The sequence below is a fragment of the Strix aluco genome, chromosome 4 (assembly GCF_031877795.1).
Source record: "Strix aluco isolate bStrAlu1 chromosome 4, bStrAlu1.hap1, whole genome shotgun sequence".
In the NCBI taxonomy this organism is placed as follows: domain Eukaryota; kingdom Metazoa; phylum Chordata; class Aves; order Strigiformes; family Strigidae; genus Strix; species Strix aluco.
This window is the reverse complement of record NC_133934.1, coordinates 89,523,593-89,541,813: the sequence shown is the minus strand read 5'-3', so window position 1 is coordinate 89,541,813 and position 18,221 is coordinate 89,523,593. Positions and strand designations below refer to the sequence as shown.

Genomic DNA, 18,221 nt, shown 5'->3' with positions numbered 1-18,221 from the left:
GATGCTGTGCAAGAGTAACCTGAGGGCAAGATGTGGGTCTTGCTGAAAGTATTTAAAGAAATGGGATTAAAAAAACATAGTAGTCGTATCTTGTTCTGTAAGTGAACCCCAAGCCAGCACATTGATTAAGCCACTTTGAAATGGTATTAAATCTTTATCTTCCATGCCACAAGTTGTCACGGAAGAGGAAGAGCAAAGCGTTAATAAAAATAACTTTCCTGACAGTTCAGTCCCACTCCATAGCAAGAGAATATATATATAATTTAAATGTTATATATCACTATAAATATGTATAACTTTTCTGTCAGACGAATGCCACTCAGCTGAACAACTTTGTTGACATCAGTTAACAGTATAACCCCTTCATAAAAAGCAGCCGACAGCAGTTGGTGTGCAAAATGTAAATGTAAGGCCGACGGCAGGGAGCAGGCAGACAAGCTTACTTCTGGGGCTTCAAGTAACCTTGGCTGTCACAGAATCATGGAACCTGAAGGGTAAAAGGACAAACCACAGTAAACTTCGTAGTAGCAGGAAAGTATTTTCATTGCTTGAAAAAAAAAATAAAATTCAAACTTTGTCATCACATTAAAAACATTACATGAGAAGTAATAAACATATTTACACTTCTGTTTTGATTATAAATATACATTATATACAAAATAATGTTATAAAACGTAGAAAGTTCAGTGCTTCTGATTTTTTTTAAATTACTGAAATACTAGTCTTCAAAATAAACTACAAACGGACAAACTAAAACCCATATTATTGATTTCTGAAGGTCATCTTCAAAATGGTCCTACATGGTCAGAGCAGAAGGTCAGTAGTGGACATTATGAAGGGGTCTTGCCTGCACAGTTCAAGGCAGTAGATGGGCTAGTCCAACACCAGGATTTACAAGGGCAGGAATATCGTTGTCCCACAGATAGCACAGTCCGGGTTTCTTTGAAGAGATCTTGTTTCCTCCCTCCTCATTCTGCCCCACCCCACGGTCTCATCCCATTAGTGTCACAGCACTTTCCACTGGGGTGTCCGGTATTATTGCAGTAAATATGTATATAAGAAAAGAGCTTCTGCACGCCTCTGGTTTCCAGGGCCAGGTTTCCCCTTTTCCAGGTAGCAGTGGGTGGGTATGAAAGAAACAGGATGAGCCTAACACCTTCTAACTCTAATCTCCACCTGTTTTGGCAGAGGGCGTCTCAGTGGGTGCTTCGCTACTGGGCACTTGGAACCGGGATGAAGGACAGGAGTTGGAGTTTTACAACCAGATGGAGAAATGGGGGCGGGGGGGGGGTGGTGGTGTCACACTGCTTCTTCTCCTTCAGAAAGTAACAGCTGCAATTTTGAGACTATTTGCAGTAGAAGGTGGCACCTAATTCAGAAACACGACATAAACCCCCAGATTTGTGTCAAAATAAGGCGGGCGGGTGGGGGGTGGGGGGGGGAGAGAATGAGGAAGGAGAAGAAAAAAGTAATGTCTATTCACAACCACTGGTAGTGCAAAGGGCATGAAAACAGCTGAGACAGCTCAGCACATAAAGGTTCTAGGAGCTGATTGATTTTAAACGCATTTGTAAGGCTTTAAATAGAGCTGGGATCACACCTCCTCCTTATCAATGGGGAAGAGGCAGTACACATTCCTTATCACAACTTTTCCTTCTCGAATGTTTAAATCCACAAAAATCCTGTCCCATATTGTGGCTTGGGTCAATCTGTTCCTCAAAGCATCACCAAATGAGATGACACGTAAATTCGGTCTTCCTCTTCCCTTCCTCCTCTCACCCCTGTCTCCAGTACATGCAGCAGGAGAGAGGAGACGCAAATAGGTGTGTAGCAGGAAGTATCAGCCACCCCTACCCAATACTGTTCAGGTAACTGAAAAAAGAGCAGTCAAGTCTCTGTTTGGGCTTGTTAGACTCTCTTGACACATTTTAGGCACTTTTAAACCCAGAAAAAAAAATGGAGACCTCGTTTATACTGTATCCATTATCTGCATAGCAATGTGTCTTTCTTCACACCTTCCATGGCAACATCTGTGATAGTTAAGTGCCTCCTCATCTACCGGCACCTCCCATAACCAGAGTTCTGGAAAGCCAGGGGTCTGTCCATGAGGAACTGGCCTCAATATCTTTTAAAAACAAATTAAAACTACAACATTTTTAACCCCTCTCTCTTCCCTCTGCCTCCCCTCTTCTATAGCCAATGAGATTTCTGGTATCAAACTTCAAACAAGGGCAGTAAGAACAAAAAGGTGTATTGCATCTTTCAGTAAATTCACAGTCTGTCCAGTTCACCCAGTTCCATCCTCCGCCTGAGAGCAGCAAGTTGCATGTAATTAAAAACAGTCCAATCCAGTTCTGAATTGTAAACAATGCAGCAGGAACGTCCATCTACTGGCATTACCAAATCTGAGGTGCAAACGGGCTGATCTTCAGTCTTATACCTGTCAGGATATAAAATAAGGAATGAGAAGGAAGCACAGCATGCAGAGTACTGCAGAACTAACAAATTGTAATTCAAGTATGTCAAAACAACGCAATTCAAGCCAGACATTACTGCAGTTTAACTATCAGCGTTCAGTGGTTTTGGCTGGGTCCAGAGACAATTAATCACCAGCAAAAAACAGTCGTCTGTATGACGAGTAGCCTCTCTACCCGGACTGAGGGGAAGAAAGCTTACCCATCTGGGTGCCTAACATTAGGTCTCTGTAAAAGCATATGGTATAGTTAAATAGCTTGTGTTCAGAAGCATTAGGCCTGAATGATGTGGAGAGAGGTTTCAGGGGCCATCATTCTGAAAATAAAAACACTTCTGGAGATGCCTGATGTAAATCTCTGAGTCTAGCTTTGGTCAGCAAGATCTTCAAAGGAAGATACGGTATTTAGGTCAGTTAATGGGAATGAAGCATCTAGCTGTCATTTGTATCTCTGAAAATCCTTTCACTTAGTCTTAAACTTTTCATATTGTTGGTTGACTTGTGTTCCAGCTTGCCTCCAAGAGGACATCTGATATCCACCCTGGCAAGGGAGACAGAATCCTGCAGATCTGACTTCACAGATCACTGCTATATGTCACAGCAAGCTTCTCCCTCCTGGAGTCTGAAACTAGTCCTAAAGATGGCTACACGGAAGAAGGCAGGTGTTGGTTAATGCCTTGACTTCAATTGAGCCTTTTTCCAAAGGATCGGTAATTCCTCAGGAACTGGTTGATTCCTCAATAGCAGCTTTAAAGTCTTTAAAGTTCAATGTTAGGCCCTTCCTTTTTCATGTATCTGTCCTCTGGCTTTTCAATATAACATCAAAATCTAGATGTGCTTATCAATAACAGTGTTAACTTCTGTTAGAGAATATATAGCTGGAGCTTAAACTCCAAGAGTTGAAATTACTTTATTACAGGCTTCCTAAATGGCTGTTATGTCCATCCGCTAACACATTCAGGTACCTTCCACCTTCTGCTGGAAATCTATAGCTTTGCCTGTTTCCACAGGACACAGACTATCCATTGTAGTCATGGGAAAAAATGTGGCTTTATATCAGTGGGCCTATGAACGATTATTATTTCCATTTTTGCTGACTACATATTTCAGAGGAAATAATCCTACAATGTGCTGAATTTTTATAGGCTGATGTTCTGTGGTTTCAGCTCCCGCTGACTTATCTAAACTCGAAATCTCTGGTTTAATAAAATCAGAGCTGCTAATTTCTTTCTTTTCCCCACCACATGTTCTGTGTGGGCCACAGAAGAGGAGAGGTGAATGCTGGGAAGCATTGGGATCCCTGGAATTGGAGTAACCTTCTCCGATGCAATTCTAAAGGCTAATTTACCCCTTTACTTTGTGAATTCATGCCTGTCCACCTGTGTGCTTACTTACCTCTGTGGCTATGATGCACTCATTCCTTTCTTCTGTTATCACAAAGACGGACTGGTACATTGAATCCCTCGGAGAGCATATCGCTGATATCCTACATTCTGGCTTTTCACTAAGGCAGGGCAGAGAGAAAAGAATGTTAGTTGACTACTAACAAGCCTGACACTCAAAATCTACCATGAATATGGAAAGGTGGAATGAGATAGCTGTGAAGGTGTGGGAGGGAAGTGCAGAGGATGAAGTTGCACATGTTCTATATGATGGCAGGACATTAGACTAGAGAAGTGGCAGTAAGGAATAGCTACTGTCTTCCTGTGCTTCTGCCCTGTCCAACCTAACAGCATGCTCCTCAGATCCCTCAGCGTAACGGCCACAAGCAGATCCCAGACAAGACTTTCAGTACATGTATCAGAAGACTGATGAGCCAGTGATTAGCTGCCCTTTTCTTTTTTTGAAAAAGAGTAGTTATTTTTACTCTATCATTCTCAGTAAGCAGATCATTTTGCCCTCTTAAGAAGCAGAATACTTATTTTTAATACTATATGCCTTAACTGTGGTTCCTCCACGATCTATTGAGGAAGGAAAACCACTTTTTACCTTCACCACTGACCTAGCCACTCCCATGCCCCTTCACAATACCTGTATTAGCAGCATCCTGCACAAACACTCAATTTAATTGACTTAGTTAAGGATACTGCTTGCCTGTGACACACATACTCCAGTATGAAGATTCCTGGCTTTGCTCTCATTTGTATGTTATCCTCTCGAGGTTTCTTTTTCCCCCCATATTTTCTTATCTGCTTCTAGACTGGTATGAAGATGAGGGGCCTTAAGAAAGACTAGAAGGAAGACTGCATTCTCACCTGTGTAGCCGGAGGGGAGACTTTTCTCCTAAACACTTTTCACTTTTGTAGTATTTATCTTCCTGTGTCCCTCTACTTGTCAGGTCTTTTACCAGATTGTAGTCCAGTTTATGATTCTTGGGTTTGTAGTTTGATTTCTCCAGTCCACAGTCCACTTCAAGGTCTTTATTTTTATTGGTGTTTTTGAGCTGGGAAGCTGGAATGAGATTGTCCTTCTGGAAGTCAGACAGGTTGTTCATCGTCTCCAAGTCCTGCTCTGGGTGCATCCTCATCTGCCTGATGACCATTGCAATCATGCAGAACAGTATGAGCAAAGCCACCAGCCCCACCCCCATGGATATAGCAATCCAGGGCACTGGTTTAGGAGGAAGCGTAACGGGCACTGAATAAACTGGCAATTCGCAACGGTTGCCCATGAAGCCAGAAGGACAGTAGCAGACAAAGTTGGCACTATAAAGTCCGCTGTAGCATGTGCCTCCATTCTCACATGGCCCAGAAGCACATTCATCTCTGGTTTTGATGTCACAGTTCCTGCCACTGTAGCCTGGCAAGCAAGTGCAGGTGTAATCGTTGATCAGGTCATGACAAGTTCCCCCATTGGAACATGGGTTTCTGGCACAATCATTGATGTTTATCTCACATTTCTGACCAGAGAAACCAGCCCGACAACGACACACACGAATCTGACCAAGGTAAAAGCAATTACCATCTGAGGGAAAAAAAGTGAAAAAAAGAAATAAAAATTAGTCTGCAATGCACTTCACTCAGAAACCTAAACCCCTCCCTGGTTGGCATTTTATACTATCTCAAGAAGAAGGAGGTTATCTTACAAAACAACTGCACATCCAGAAGTTCCTTCTAGTTCACCTAATTGTATCACCACGCCTTAAACATATGCCCCTTCTAAATATGTAATAAAGTCAATTTAATTTACTTAATTCTGCCATCTTTCCCATCACAAGATAAACCTTGTGCACTGTTTCATTGCATAGAAAATGCCAGTGAAAGCCCCCCGCCCAGCAACAGACTAAAATTAGGGTAGATGCAGAATACACTGGGGGAGAGGAACTAATATATTAGAGGAAGAGTAGAGGTCAGATTGGATTTCTATCACTTCTGCACTGAAAAGCACAAATGAGTCAGAGGCAGGAGATTTTTTGATAAAAAGACTCACCATTTGCACAGGGGTTGCTTGTGCACCTGTCTACTTTTTTTTCACAGTTTGACCCTGTGAAGCCGAAAGGGCAAACGCAAGTGTAGCTGGCCCCTTGTTCTTTTTCCAAGCACGTGCCACCGTTAAAGCACGGAGAATCTATACACGTCAGAGCGCTGTGCTCACAGTGAGTGCCGTAGTAGCCAGGGGGGCACAGGCAGTGATAACCATTCTCCATATCCTGCAAAACACAACGTTAGGCCGCTGTTATTTGATGGCACCACAGGATAGCTGCTTGCACACTTATTTTTGGTTGGCAGCGAGCGCTCTTCAGTCCCTTCTCATCCACACTCGGATGCGGCAAAAGCGACATTTGGAGTGTAAATAACTGCAGGCTGGACTATGAGGGATAGAGCTGTGAATCGGCCATACTCAGCGTGTAGGAGTAATCATGCAGCTACGCCAGCAGAGCAGATGCCGTTGTAGGGAGCCTACCAGCAGCTAGACAAAAATATTACTAACACCACTACTGTTTAATGGGATTCCCGAGGTCCTCCCAGAGCAGAATGGCATGTGTCGACCTACACAGCTGTGATCAGGCCATTTATCCTCGGTGTGAGAGCCCTTTTGCTCTTTACAAGGGCTTACATTGCTTTGCCATGGGGAAGTCGCACCACTTGGATCACAACAAAACTGTTTCTTCTTTCCAAGTGCTGTATGTCCAAGGCCTTGAGAGAAGGGAGCTAGGGTCTTGCGTCATTAGCTTTAATCTAAGCATGCATCAGATTACATCTGATATCTATAATCGATCAGTCTTTATCAACAGGTAGAATCAATCGTTGACTGGGGCCGAAAACACACTGAAACACTAGACTGCAGGAAACTAAAAATGCAGAACCCTGTTTCACAGAAAGTGTTTCAGCTGATTGCCCTCACATTGACTGACGCTACGCTCCCATGGCAAAAAAGCAGAAGTCTTCTTTTATTTGCTATTAAAATACTGATTTAGCACATTTCTGTATGAACCTTGGTTTGAGAAGCTTGTTTTTTACAGATCTGCTCCCTCACCGACCTTGGATCTTGCCAAGCTCTCATAATGGCTGCCACAGAAACCTAAGGATCAGTTGACTGGTTCTAATCTAGATGATACATCTCCTCCTGTAACAGACTTCCTCCCCCGACACCTCTCGGGAAGGGTTCAGTATGATAGTTGTGAGCGTCAGTAATGAACCTGTGTACTATCAAATTCCCATTATGTTGTTACAGAACCATTTCTGAAAAGGTATCCTGCTTCACACAAAGACTTTACATTTAAAATGCCCTTACCGTGCAACTACCGCCATTCCTACAGGGATTGCTGTCACACTCACTGATCTCATGTTCGCAGTCAACACCGGTAAAGCCAGGTTTGCATGAACATGTATAGCTGCCCTGGCCAGTGTTCATGCAAGTCGCTCCATTTTTGCATGGTCTGTGGTGAGTGCAGTAGTTCAGATCTGCAAAGATACTCGGAGTTAGAAAAGACGTCTTTGACAGCTGGGAAAAGACATTCATACAAAAACACTTTAGTCAACAAAAAGACAGAATTTTCAGTGAAGTATTTTAATTGTGCTATCAATAGCAATATTGAAGATGGTTATCCAGGTTATTATCAGTAATAATCAGATGTTTCAGATTATCATCGATTTTAGGTATTTCTCTATGTCCATCACTATAATAGGTGAGCTCTCAATTTTGAAAGACCTGGCAAAAATTTAACTTTCTTAGTGCTTTGGTATACTTTCCCTTTTTTGTGTGCATAAACCCGTTGGCCGCAATGGGATTTAGATGCCAAGTTGGAAAACGTACTTTGTAAGCGTGTGTTCTCCGAAAAACATGCCACGGCACTATAGCCACTTTGTGTGCAACACGTCACATACTAAAACAGCGAGCCCCATCTTTAAGAGGTGTGCTCCAAGGCACATTCTGGGGAGGCAGGGAGGAAATAAAGATGTTTTGGCTTGGAGATTTAAACAAACACTAGAAATCTTCTATTGTTTATTTACCATGCTCTCTTGTTATGAATGTTAGTAGTTTAAACTGTCTAAATGCTCTGCCAAGCTTGATGGTCTTTTTTTTTCTTCCTTTAGAGACAGAGGTTAAGCACACAAGTTCATAGGACATAAGTAGAAAGTCTTTATTGTCTCTATAAATACCATAGAGTAATTGGAATACAACTGGTTAATAGATAACCACAAGCAGAAAAAAATCTGCAACTTCACTTTTCCTGCTTAGTTCAGACTTTGCCACCTTAATCCTACAACTGTCTTGAAAACACTTAGCTTGCTTTGAGCACTTAATGATCTCAGTGCCAGCAGTGCATATATGGCCTTGAGGACATGACTGCTCAGCTGGCTACGGTTCAGTGATTCAGTGGGTTGAATAGGTGGAAGTGGTCTGGTGTACCTTAAAATGGAACCTGTACTTTTCATTCTTGCTTACATGATTTTTCTCTCATGCTCCAGACTTATCACATGAGTTAACTTCCTTGTATGCAAAATAAGGAAGGTCCAAATGATGGTGTTTACCGCTGCTGGAAACTGTTTAGTAAATTGTTATAGTTGTGCAGGGAATAAGTTAAACTTAGCTTGAGCAGGCAGAAAACTTGCCTGTTCAACACTCATCCAGGTTGCTGGGTTTTTTCCCCAAGAGAAAAACTTTTTTTTTTTCCCCAAAACTGCAGCTACCAGAAAAGTTTGCTTGTTTTCAAACAAAACCACCACAAATACAAGAATTGGTATCTAAGACAGCGGTGGTATAAGCTGATGCCTGTGAACATGTCCCTTCCATGCAGAAAGTTAATTCTAGATCCAATGGGTCAGATTCCTTAGTCCGGCACTGAGGAGTAGAACCTAGAGCCATGAGCACAACCTTCAGAACTAACCTTGATCACAGAAGAGGCCACCCCATCCTTCATCACATATGCACTGCCATTGTGTTTTACAAGTCCCGTGGCGGCAGCCTATATGGGGAATGCATTCATCACAGTAGCGGCCTTGCCAACCGGGACGACAGCTAAAAGAAAAGTCAAATTAAAACATTAATGACATGGAAAAGAGTTTAAGTTTCTGTTACAAGGTGACATTTTAACTGAAGTTCAGATTGCAATTGCCATCTACTCACATGCACTCTCCAGGCTTGTTGCAATATCCATTCTGTTCAGTACATCCAGACAGACAGATGGCTGTAAAGAGAACATAAAAAAGCAGAAATGTTTAGGTAAATACACACAGCACTACAGAATACACTTTTAAAAGGGCAAATGCCAGATTTTAAAAAACACTTTGAAAAACAGTTTTGCACTTTCAAAGCTTTGTTTTAAAAATTCTCAGTACGGGGAGTTCTGGAGCAGGAGGAAGTGAACAAGGAGAGCCAACGTTTGACAAGTTGTCCTTTAGTTTTTCTGTTTATACAACAAACATGAACTCTTGCAACTCTTGCTAGAAAAGGAGCAAGAGGAGGTGGCTTTGGCTTGTGTTAGTGAAAGACTGAAAAAACCCAGCAGGACCCCGAGCTCACCGTAAAGATTCCCACTACTACACCGCAACACCTGTCTCATTCTCCTCTGGCAGCAGGAACGGTGGAAGCATTTGTGTGGGCAAGCTGCTAGCATTTTAACTTGGAATAGATATCGCTGATTCAGGGATATCAGCCAAGATCCTTTCTCTGCTAGCTCACTCTTTGCTGCTAACGCTCACAGAGGTGAAGTGCAGCGTTGGTGGTTGCAGCCAAAGGGAGCAAAGTCCTCAGCGTGCAACTTTCTCTCTCCGGGCAGGAAAGGTCAGTGTGAAAACATGGCCCCGGGTGCCTACTGGGTAACTGCGCACAATGCTTTGTTACAGCGTCATTGAAGCCAACGTATTTTAAGGACTGATCGCAAAGACAGCTACCACAAGAGTCAGGCCAGCTTGGTGGAACTGGGCAAGGGGACATGTTTTTGGGACTCAGGTCCCTTCATCAAATAAGCTCTCCAATGCTTTGGGGGGGCTGCATTTCCTCAAAGGCCTCTTGGGCATCGCCCCTAGCCCACACTAACACCCACGTAGTGTGGATCAGGGCCTAGGGAAGTCCAAGCGGGACCATGCTCCTCAACATGCCGAGGCCTCCATGAGCTCCGCAGGGCCCGCCTGACGCCCACGAAGGCCCCAGGTCTGTCCCCGTCCCCGGGGGCACTTACGCTCGGTGCAGTACTCGCCGGTCCAGCCGGGCAGGCAGGCCAGGCTGCCGTCCGCCTCGCAGACGTAGTGTCCGAAACGGTCGTCGCGGCGTTTGCAGAGGCGGGAGCAGCTTTCGCCGTAGTAGTTCTCGCTGCAGACCACGCGGTAGGAGTAGCGCAGCTGGGTCAGCGGGCCGCTCTGCACGTCCTGCGACCAGTCCTCGCCCACCGCCAACGACCGCTGGATCGACATCTGGCTGATCAGCCAGTCCTCCGAGGGCGGCCGGGAGCCTGTGGGACAGCGGGACCCCACACCTGCGTCAGCGCCCGCCGGACACCGCCCACAAGGTCCCCCCGCCACCGCCATGAGAACCGCCCGCCCCGAGCGCTGGGGAACCCCCTGCCCCGCCGGAGGGGAGCGCAGCGAGGTCCCGCGCCCATATATATATACACATAGGTGTGTATGGAGATATATACGTGGGTAAGGGTATGCCCCGCGTGCAGAGCAGGAGCGCGAGCGCCGGCCGAGGGGGGCTCAGCGGAGGGGCCTTTGCAAGCGAGGGCTGCTGTGAAATATCCTTTTCCTCTCCGCTCGGAAAAACATCCCAAAGCCATTATTCCTTTCCAAAGGGCGGAATTCGAGCAAGGTGTAAAATACAGGAAAAGGCGGCCGGGGCTCGCTGGCAGCCTCCCGGCTTTCTCACCGCAGCCCGCCTCGCTTTCCCACGCCAAAAATAAACCGGAGGAAACGCAATTGTGTTGGAGATTAGGGCCGGGGCAGAATCAAAGCGGCCCCTGATGGATATCGTTGGGGGACCGGCTCCCGACAGTGGGATAAAGCGGCCCGGGGGTTAGATGGTATAAACAGCTGAGCCGGGGGCGGCCGTTAACCGTTTCGGGATGGGGGGGGGAAGCGCGAAACGGGAAGGGGGGGGCGCGAGGGGCTCTCCCGCCGCCGCGAGGGCGCCCCCTGGCGGCGGCGGCGCGCGCGGCCGTAGTCACCTTCCGGCAGGTAGTTGGCGGGCGCGTGCCAGGCCTGGATGATGAGGGAGAAGGTGCCCTGCGGGAAGGGTGGGGACAAAGGGGGGGGACAAAGGGGGAGAAACCAGCGTCAGTCTAGCGCCCCGGCACCCGCCCCACTCCCCTGCCACACCCTGCCCCGCTCCTGCCACACCGTGCCCCGCCGCCCGTCACCGGCCCCTCTCCCCGCGGCTACGCGCTCCCCCCCCCCCCCCCCCCCCGCTTTTATTTCTCTTAATAACATTTATTCTCCCAGGTGCTTCTGGGCTGGATGCGCTTTTTCATCGCCTTTTTTTTTTTTTTAATTTTTAAAGGAAGTTCTGGAAATAAATCTACCGGCGAAAGCAGCGTGTTTACGTGAGGGCGGGCAGCGCCCTGCGGCTGCCCTGCCCCCGCCGCCCTCCTGCCCCGCCACCGCCACCGGGATTAAAGCGGGATCTCACCGGCCACGTGAAGTTAAAGGGCAACTTAATGGGGCTGTCAAATCTCTCCGTATCCTTGATGCTGAAGGAGTTTATTCCCAGAACCGGGGTGATGATGCTGCCGAAAGTGCAGGAGCCCGGGGAGACCACTGCCTGAAAATGCTTCAAGCACACGCGAAAGAAGGTCCTGCAGTGGGGGGAGCAGGGCTTCCCGCTGGCCAGGGACCCGTGGCTGTTCACGAATTCGTGCAGCTCCAGCTGGAAGACGCCAGAGCCGGACACCCTCTGCACAAAGGGGAGACACACAAAATAGCCAAATCAGACCTTACCCCGGCTTTGCCATGCAAACTTGCTTCCATCACCCACTTTACATTTCGCGAACCCTTTTTTTTTTTTTTTTTTTTTTTGCGGTGTGCGATTACCTGCTGCAAAATCATTAACAGAAACGTCAAGCCAAAGATGCGCAAGGCTGTCATCCTTGTGTTATTCAAGCTTCCCAGTTCTTAGTGGGCTTAATTTTCCTCCTGTATTCCTCAAATGGTCCAAAGCAAGCGCTTCTGGGTCGAGGGAGAAAAGAGAGGCGTCACGGCGATCCTCCTGGAGCAACCTGCTCTTCCAAATATTCCCCGAGCACCAGCCGAAATCGGAAGGTAAAATCCAGGTGTCGATCCGTCCCTCTTCTGGGAATTAATCCTCCAGCCAACCGCCGACCTCTGATCGCTGTCGTCGCCTTTATAAACTCCAAAGCCGGGTGGGTTTGGTGAGAGACGCGGAGGGGAGTGCTTAGTGTGGAACCGCTCCTCCTTTAACTGGTGCTAACAGCGCTCAGTAAATGGAAAACTTGCTTCCCTTCGAGCTGTTTATATAGTTGCCTCGCATCCTCGCAAGCTCATTATGTAAACTGTCAGTCAGACTCACGGGCGATCCCTCCCCTTTTCCATCTTTCCTTTCTGGAAAAAAAAAAAAAAAAAAAGAACCAAATGTTGCGGAGAGCCCTCATATCCAGAATTAATACCCTGCCGCCGCTGCCGCGCTGCCCGCCGAGGAGCCGAGCTGATTACGAACAAGCCCAGCATCTGTTGAGATATTTACGGCGCTCGCTCGGGGAGAGTTCCCTCGAAAATCCACAGAGCAGCTTTCCACAGCGCCCCGGCAATAGGGGAGGGAATGTTTAAAAAGCACCTTTCTTAGTTTGTTTGTCTGCTTTTTTACCCCCCTCCCCAACCTCCACGGGTGCCCCCCCCTCCCGCGTCCCGGGGCGGCGGGACGGGGCCGGCGGGCAGGAGTTGCCCTGCCCGGCGAGAAAATAAAACTAAAAGTAAAAGGGTGCTTCGGGCACCCGGGACGGCCCCGCCGCCGGCTCCGGGGCGCAGCGGCTCCCTCCGGGGGCAACCGTGCCGCAGGCCCGGCGTTATTGCCCACCGCGGTAACGGCGGTGCCCGAACCCCACCGAGGACGGGGGGGCGAGCGGGGGCAGGGAGGCGGCCACGGCGGGGGCTTGCAGGCGCTCGGTCACCCTCCCGAGATGGGGGTGGCCCAGGTCGGCGGCGGGGACGGAGCGCGGCTTTGCTGCTGCTGCCGCCCCGGCCCCCAAAACCCCGGGCAAGGGGGAGACTCGGGGGCTTGCAGGCGAGGGGGGGGCCGCGCCGAGGTGCCGGGCAGCGGTCTGGCGTGTGCCAGCAAAGCCCTTGGCCTGATTGCAGCCTGCGCTTATTGTTGGGTCGCGTGTCCCTCATTAAAGCCAAGCACAGAGAAGGCCTTTCATGTGGCTTTTTATTTCAGCTTGTTAAATGGATGGGAGGCCGGGGGGGGGGGGGGGGAAGGGAGAGATAAACCTTCAGCTGTATGATAATGAGGTCTTGCCACCTTTATGCCAGCGCCCGGCTCGCAAGGCTGCGGACCTTTCCGGCGTGGATCACCTGGGGAGCAGCTCCCTGAAAGTCGCCCTTCAACCTCTGTGCTTGCCCAAAGGGTCGTTCCTTGCGGCGTTAATTCCTCAGTCCGTTCCATTTCGGGGAGGGGGAATAAAAAAGGAAAACCGAGGATCTGGCTTGTTTGGAGGCGAGGCAGCATGGGCAGGGCGCACCCCGGCTAAACTTCCCTGGCTTCCCCCTAAATTTTCACCAAAACGGCGGCTTTTCCTGGAAGCCAGCTTTGGGCCGGGATGGGGTTTGGGGTTAAGGCCCGCTATGGGGGGGCACGGCGTGGCTCCCGCGGAGAAATAGCTGAGCTTCCCGCGGGGAAAAGCCACGGACACGGCCGCCGCCGTAACCTGTGCCATGGCACCAACGCGCGTGGGTGTGGGCGGGTTTGGGGGCAGGCCAGGAATCGGGGGGCGCCGCCAAAAGGGGATTAAAACTTCTCTTGGTCCCCGCTGTGCCCGGGAAAGACGGAGCCGAGATGGGGGGGGGGGGGGGGGAGCACAAGCGCTGGCGATGTCGGGGAGCTGCACCCGGGGCCGGGCGCCCTCGGCTTGGCTCCGTCCGGAGCGGCCCGGCTGTCGCCTGGGGGGGTGCGTGTTCGCGCGTGTACGTGGCCTCGGTGGGCACGGCTGGGAGCCGTGTCCGTGATGGAGATAAACCGCAAGGCAGAGGCACAGGCGAGGAGTTCTTTTGTCTCGGCCTCGTAAACAAGTGGGAAGGAGGAATGTGTCGCCGCTGATGAACTCGGAATTTTGCAGCGATCCGCCCGGCCAGATCCCGGCTTTACCAGCAGCAGCGTCAACTGTCAAAATCAAATCTGATGCTAATAGCTTCGGTACTAAATAAAATGAGAGGCCAGATAACATCAGTGCTTGATAAATGGTAATGAGTGTCTAACCTAGGGGAACAGAAGGGCTGTGGGGCTCTTTAATTCAGTATTGAAAGGCTAGCTGGGTACTGCAGGCTCTAGCAGATGTTAGTATGTGTGTGTTTTGATTTTTGACTTGTATTGGACGTTTATTAGGCTAACCAGAGCCACCCCACGCATGGCCACTTGGTCCAGGCACCATCTGGCACAAGCAGGGCGGCGTGCAAGAATAGGCCCTCGCTTTGGTGCTGAGGATCCACGGGCAGCATCTACCATATGGACCCGGAGCTAATGTAGGTTAAAGCAAGACAAGCTGATCTCTGCTTTTCACAGCTCCGCCAAACCTCTCTGCCATCCTGGCGGCAAGCACCTTGGCGGCTGGGGAAGCGCTCCCACCTCCGCCTTCCCCCCCAGACATGACGAGAGGGGTGCAGGCCCCCCCAAGCGCTCCCCAGCCCGCTCAGGACCCCTTGGGCGGCTGCTATTTTTCGAGTCAAACTTTGCACCTTGTTGCGCTTGGTCTTGGCAGGAGCAGAAGTGGCTCCAGCTCCCCACGTGTCGTCGTCGTCCGTCCTCCCCCCCCCCCCCCCCCAAATATTTTCAGAAGCTCGAGCGAGCGGTGCAAAACAGACGTAAAAATCCTCCTCGAAACTCCAGGGCATTATTTTGATTGCAGCTATAAAAAGAGCCCGTAATAAAATAATAACCGGGGAATATAATAAACCACCTGCTGCATGTTGACACACACGCACACGGAGTTCAGATTAAAAAAAAAAAAAAAAAAAAAGTTGCATTAATAGCATCGAACAGCTGAGCCTGAAAGTCGACGGAGAGCGGACTAGAAGCGCAGCTCCTGCAAACTCCGACCCGTCCCCACCGCGCCGTCCCGGGTCACTTCGGAGAGCGACAGCGCAGCGACCTCCCGCAGGAGCCCCGGCTCATTTCGGGGGGTACATGCCCTCGGGGCGGGGGGGAGCCGAGCCCGCAGAGCCCCTGACTTTGCCGAGGGGCAGCGGTGGGGTGCCCGCAGGCCCCGCCGGGGTGCCGGGCAGTGCCCGGTGTCCCGCCGGCTCCCCAGACCTCCCACCCCCTGCTCCCCATCTCTGCAGCTCGTTTACTCGAGGGCAGGGGCCTTTCTCCTATCACCCCCCCCCCCCCCTTTCGCGCCCCATTTGCTGCCGGTTTATCTCCAGGCTGGCCCGGCTCAGCATACGCGTGGCCAGGCCAAACGCATCTCGCTAACGAGACAACGTTAATTAATTCCGGGCGGGTGAAAGTTGCCAGCCTGCCCAAGCCTCCCCTCCCGCCGAGCCCCGTGCCAGGCTGCCCTCCGTTCCCGGGGGGGGGGGGGCGTCCAGCACTCCTTCCCACCCCCCCGGGGTGTGCCCGAGCCCCCCACGGCGCCTTCCTGCCACCCGTGTCCCGCTGCTCTCAGGCTGCGGGCCCCGCGAAGGCGCGGAGAGGGGGAGGTGGGGGGCTGCGAAGGGCTCGGTGTGGCCCGCACAGACCCAGCCAGGAGCGCCTGCACCGCGCCCCCCGCCATCAGCCCCCCTTTTCTCTCTCTCTGATAGCTCCGTATTTTCGCACCTGCCCGCCCGACCCACGGGGGAAGTTCCTTTCCCGCGGGGGTGGGTCTGTGCGTGAGGGGCTCCCGGTAACGTCGTAGCCACTGGGGGCTTCCTACAGGGCTTCTGCTGGGCTGCTTTCCAGGTCCTGCAGCTCCGGAGCAGCAGTGCTGGTGGCCTGCCTGGTGCTCCGGCCACGCCGCGGTGTCACGCGGGATTTTTTGGAAGGGGACCCGCCGGAGCTGGAGCCGGGTGCCCCAGGCTGTCCCCTAAGGCAGCACGAAGCCCCAGCCAGGCTGGCCTGGCTCCCCGGCCTGCTCAAGCTCGGCTGGGGGGGTGTCCCGCCTCTTCCCCACCCCCCGAACCTGGGGGGAAGCCCCCGCGGCCCCAGCCCCCCCCTGTGCCGTGGGGAGCGGTGCGGATGCCCGGGCCCCCGCGGGGGCATCCCCACTCACGCCCCGCACCCCCACCCGCCTCCTCCTTCTCCGCACTCCGCGGATCGGGGCGGGGGGCGCCCTCCGTGCCCCGCAGCCGCCTTTCCCAGGGAGCCGGCCCCCCTTTCCCCCCGGGACCGTGAGCTGCGGGGCGCCGAGAAACCCCTCGCAAAGGGGCTGCTCGCCAAGCCCAGAGCCCGCGGGCCGCTCCGCGCTTCGTCAGGTTCGTCGTAAGGGTTTTGCCGGTACGCGCCGGGTGTTTTATTATGCACCTTGCGCGCCCTTCTCGGTAGCGCTTCTCCTTTCTGCCTCTGAGTTTTGGGGCTGGCCCCGCTGGTGGCCTGTTTGATCCCTTAGTTAGCCGCTCGCCCGTTTATTCAGTGCTCGCCAGCCCTTCCACGTGCACAGCCCCACTTTGTGAGCCGGATTCCCCGACGGCTTTTAAAGCCCTTAGCTAGAAAGTTGAGCATCGATTTGGTGCTGACACATACCGAGAGCCTCTAAATAAAAAATAATAACAAAAAACGGAAAAGAAAGGAAAAGAAAAGAAAAGGAAAGAAAAGGAAAGAAAGAAAAGGAAAAGGAAAGAAAGGAAAAGAGAAAAGACAGGAAAAGACAGGAAAAGAAAGGAAAAGGAAAGAAAGGGGAAAGGAAAGGAAAGGAAAATGAAAGAGAAAAGATAGAAAGAAAATGAAAGAGAAAAGAAAAGGAAAAGGGAAAAGAAAAGGAAAAGAGAAAAGGAAAAGAGAGTAAAGAAAAGGAAAAGAGAAAAGGAAGAGAGAAAAGGAAAAGAGAGAAAAGGAAAAGAGAGAAAAGAAAAGAAAAGAAAAGAAAAGAAAAGAAAAGAAAAGAAAAGAAAAGAAAAGAAAAGAAAAGAAAAGAAAAGAAAAGAAAAGAAAAGAAAAGAGAAAAATCCCCCTTGCTTGTTTTGTTTCTGCCTAAATGTCCATAGCGCGGAGCATCCCTCCAGGGAGCGCCGCTCCGAGGGGTGTTAATGTGGTCGATTTGGGGTACAAATGTTTGGAAATGTTTCCCGATTTGCACAGAAGGAGGGGGGATTTGCAAACTGTTGCTGCCACATGGCTCCTCCAGCCTGCCCATTCTCATTGTAATGAGCCCGGCGCGTGCCTCATCATCTGCCGCGCGGGCGCTCGCCACGGGCCGCCCGGCCACGCCGCGGGACCACTGCGGCCGCCCCCGCGCCCCCCACGCAGCGTCACGCACCCGCGCGGCGCCGGGACCCCGCGGCGGCGGCACACGGAGCGCGGGGAGACCGGAGGCAGTCGCCCCCCCTCCCGCCGCCCTCGCTCCCCCCCGGCGGCGACGGGCCCGGGCCGGGCTGCGCCCCCAGCTCCCCACTGCCCGCCCCCCGCTCCCCGCTCCCCCTTCGCCCTTTGTCGCTCCGCGCCCAGCCCATAAAAATAAGAACATTTCTATTAAAGGCTATAACGATCACTATTGAGCCTCTCGCTACAAATCGATGGCTTCTTTTCCATACAAATGCCTGCTTACGCCTTTATGTTCTCCATCTGTTTGTAGCTAACACCTGCCATTCAATAAATCGATTTGGCCATTTAATGTAACAGCTTCCCGGGACATTTCTTCATGCCAGATGCCACAGCAGCTCCAAACCTCAGCGCCCCACCAGCACAGCCGCCCAGCCTGGGGCTTTGCCGCCGCAGAAACCCTCTGCCAGGGCACGGAGCGGAGCTGGGAAGTAAAGAGAACGTTTAAAAGTGCTTTTTTTTTAAAAAAAAAATATATATTCTGAACACTAACCCCACCAATCTCACCTTCTTCTTCCATGCTGCGGTTTCTGAGCACCTGGGGAGCCACGTCCCGGCTGCCCCACAGCCCACGGGCAGGTGTACACGTGGCGCCGGGTCACAAGCATCGAAGCAGTTTGTGACATTC

At 50.8% G+C, this 18,221-nt stretch overlaps 1 protein-coding gene across 3 annotated transcripts; it reads right to left on the bottom strand.

The window, feature by feature from the left end:
- Positions 1-525: 525 nt before the first annotated feature.
- DLL4 (delta like canonical Notch ligand 4) lies at positions 526-12,724 on the bottom strand. 3 transcript variants are annotated; one of them, XM_074824129.1, is made up of 11 exons: positions 11,941-12,721; positions 11,540-11,803; positions 11,079-11,136; positions 10,098-10,367; positions 9,044-9,104; positions 8,805-8,935; positions 7,208-7,377; positions 5,903-6,122; positions 4,729-5,437; positions 3,869-3,977; positions 526-2,440 (listed from the first exon to the last, which is right to left on the bottom strand). In XM_074824129.1, exons 1-11 carry the CDS (start codon positions 11,992-11,994, stop codon positions 2,435-2,437), a joined length of 2,052 nt encoding a protein of 683 aa, XP_074680230.1. In that variant the 5' UTR covers positions 11,995-12,721; the 3' UTR covers positions 526-2,434. The 3 variants fall into 3 exon arrangements, with proteins under 3 accessions (XP_074680230.1, XP_074680231.1, XP_074680229.1); XM_074824130.1 differs by lacking the exon at positions 11,540-11,803; XM_074824128.1 differs by lacking the exon at positions 526-2,440 and having other exon boundaries at positions 3,839-3,977; positions 11,941-12,724.
- Between the last annotated feature and the right edge of the window lie 5,497 nt (positions 12,725-18,221).

Excerpts from the sequence above, each read along its gene's own strand:
- DLL4 (XM_074824128.1), bottom strand. The coding sequence starts at position 11,994 with ATGACAGCCTTGCGCATCTTTGGCTTGACGTTTCTGTTAATGATTTTG. Across the intron at positions 10,368-11,078 it reads CGCCAACTACCTGCCGGAAG|GCTCCCGGCCGCCCTCGGAG; the intron begins GTGACTACGGCC and ends GCTGTCCCACAG. Across the intron at positions 5,438-5,902 it reads AAGCAACCCCTGTGCAAATG|ATGGTAATTGCTTTTACCTT; the intron begins GTGAGTCTTTTT and ends TTTTTCCCTCAG.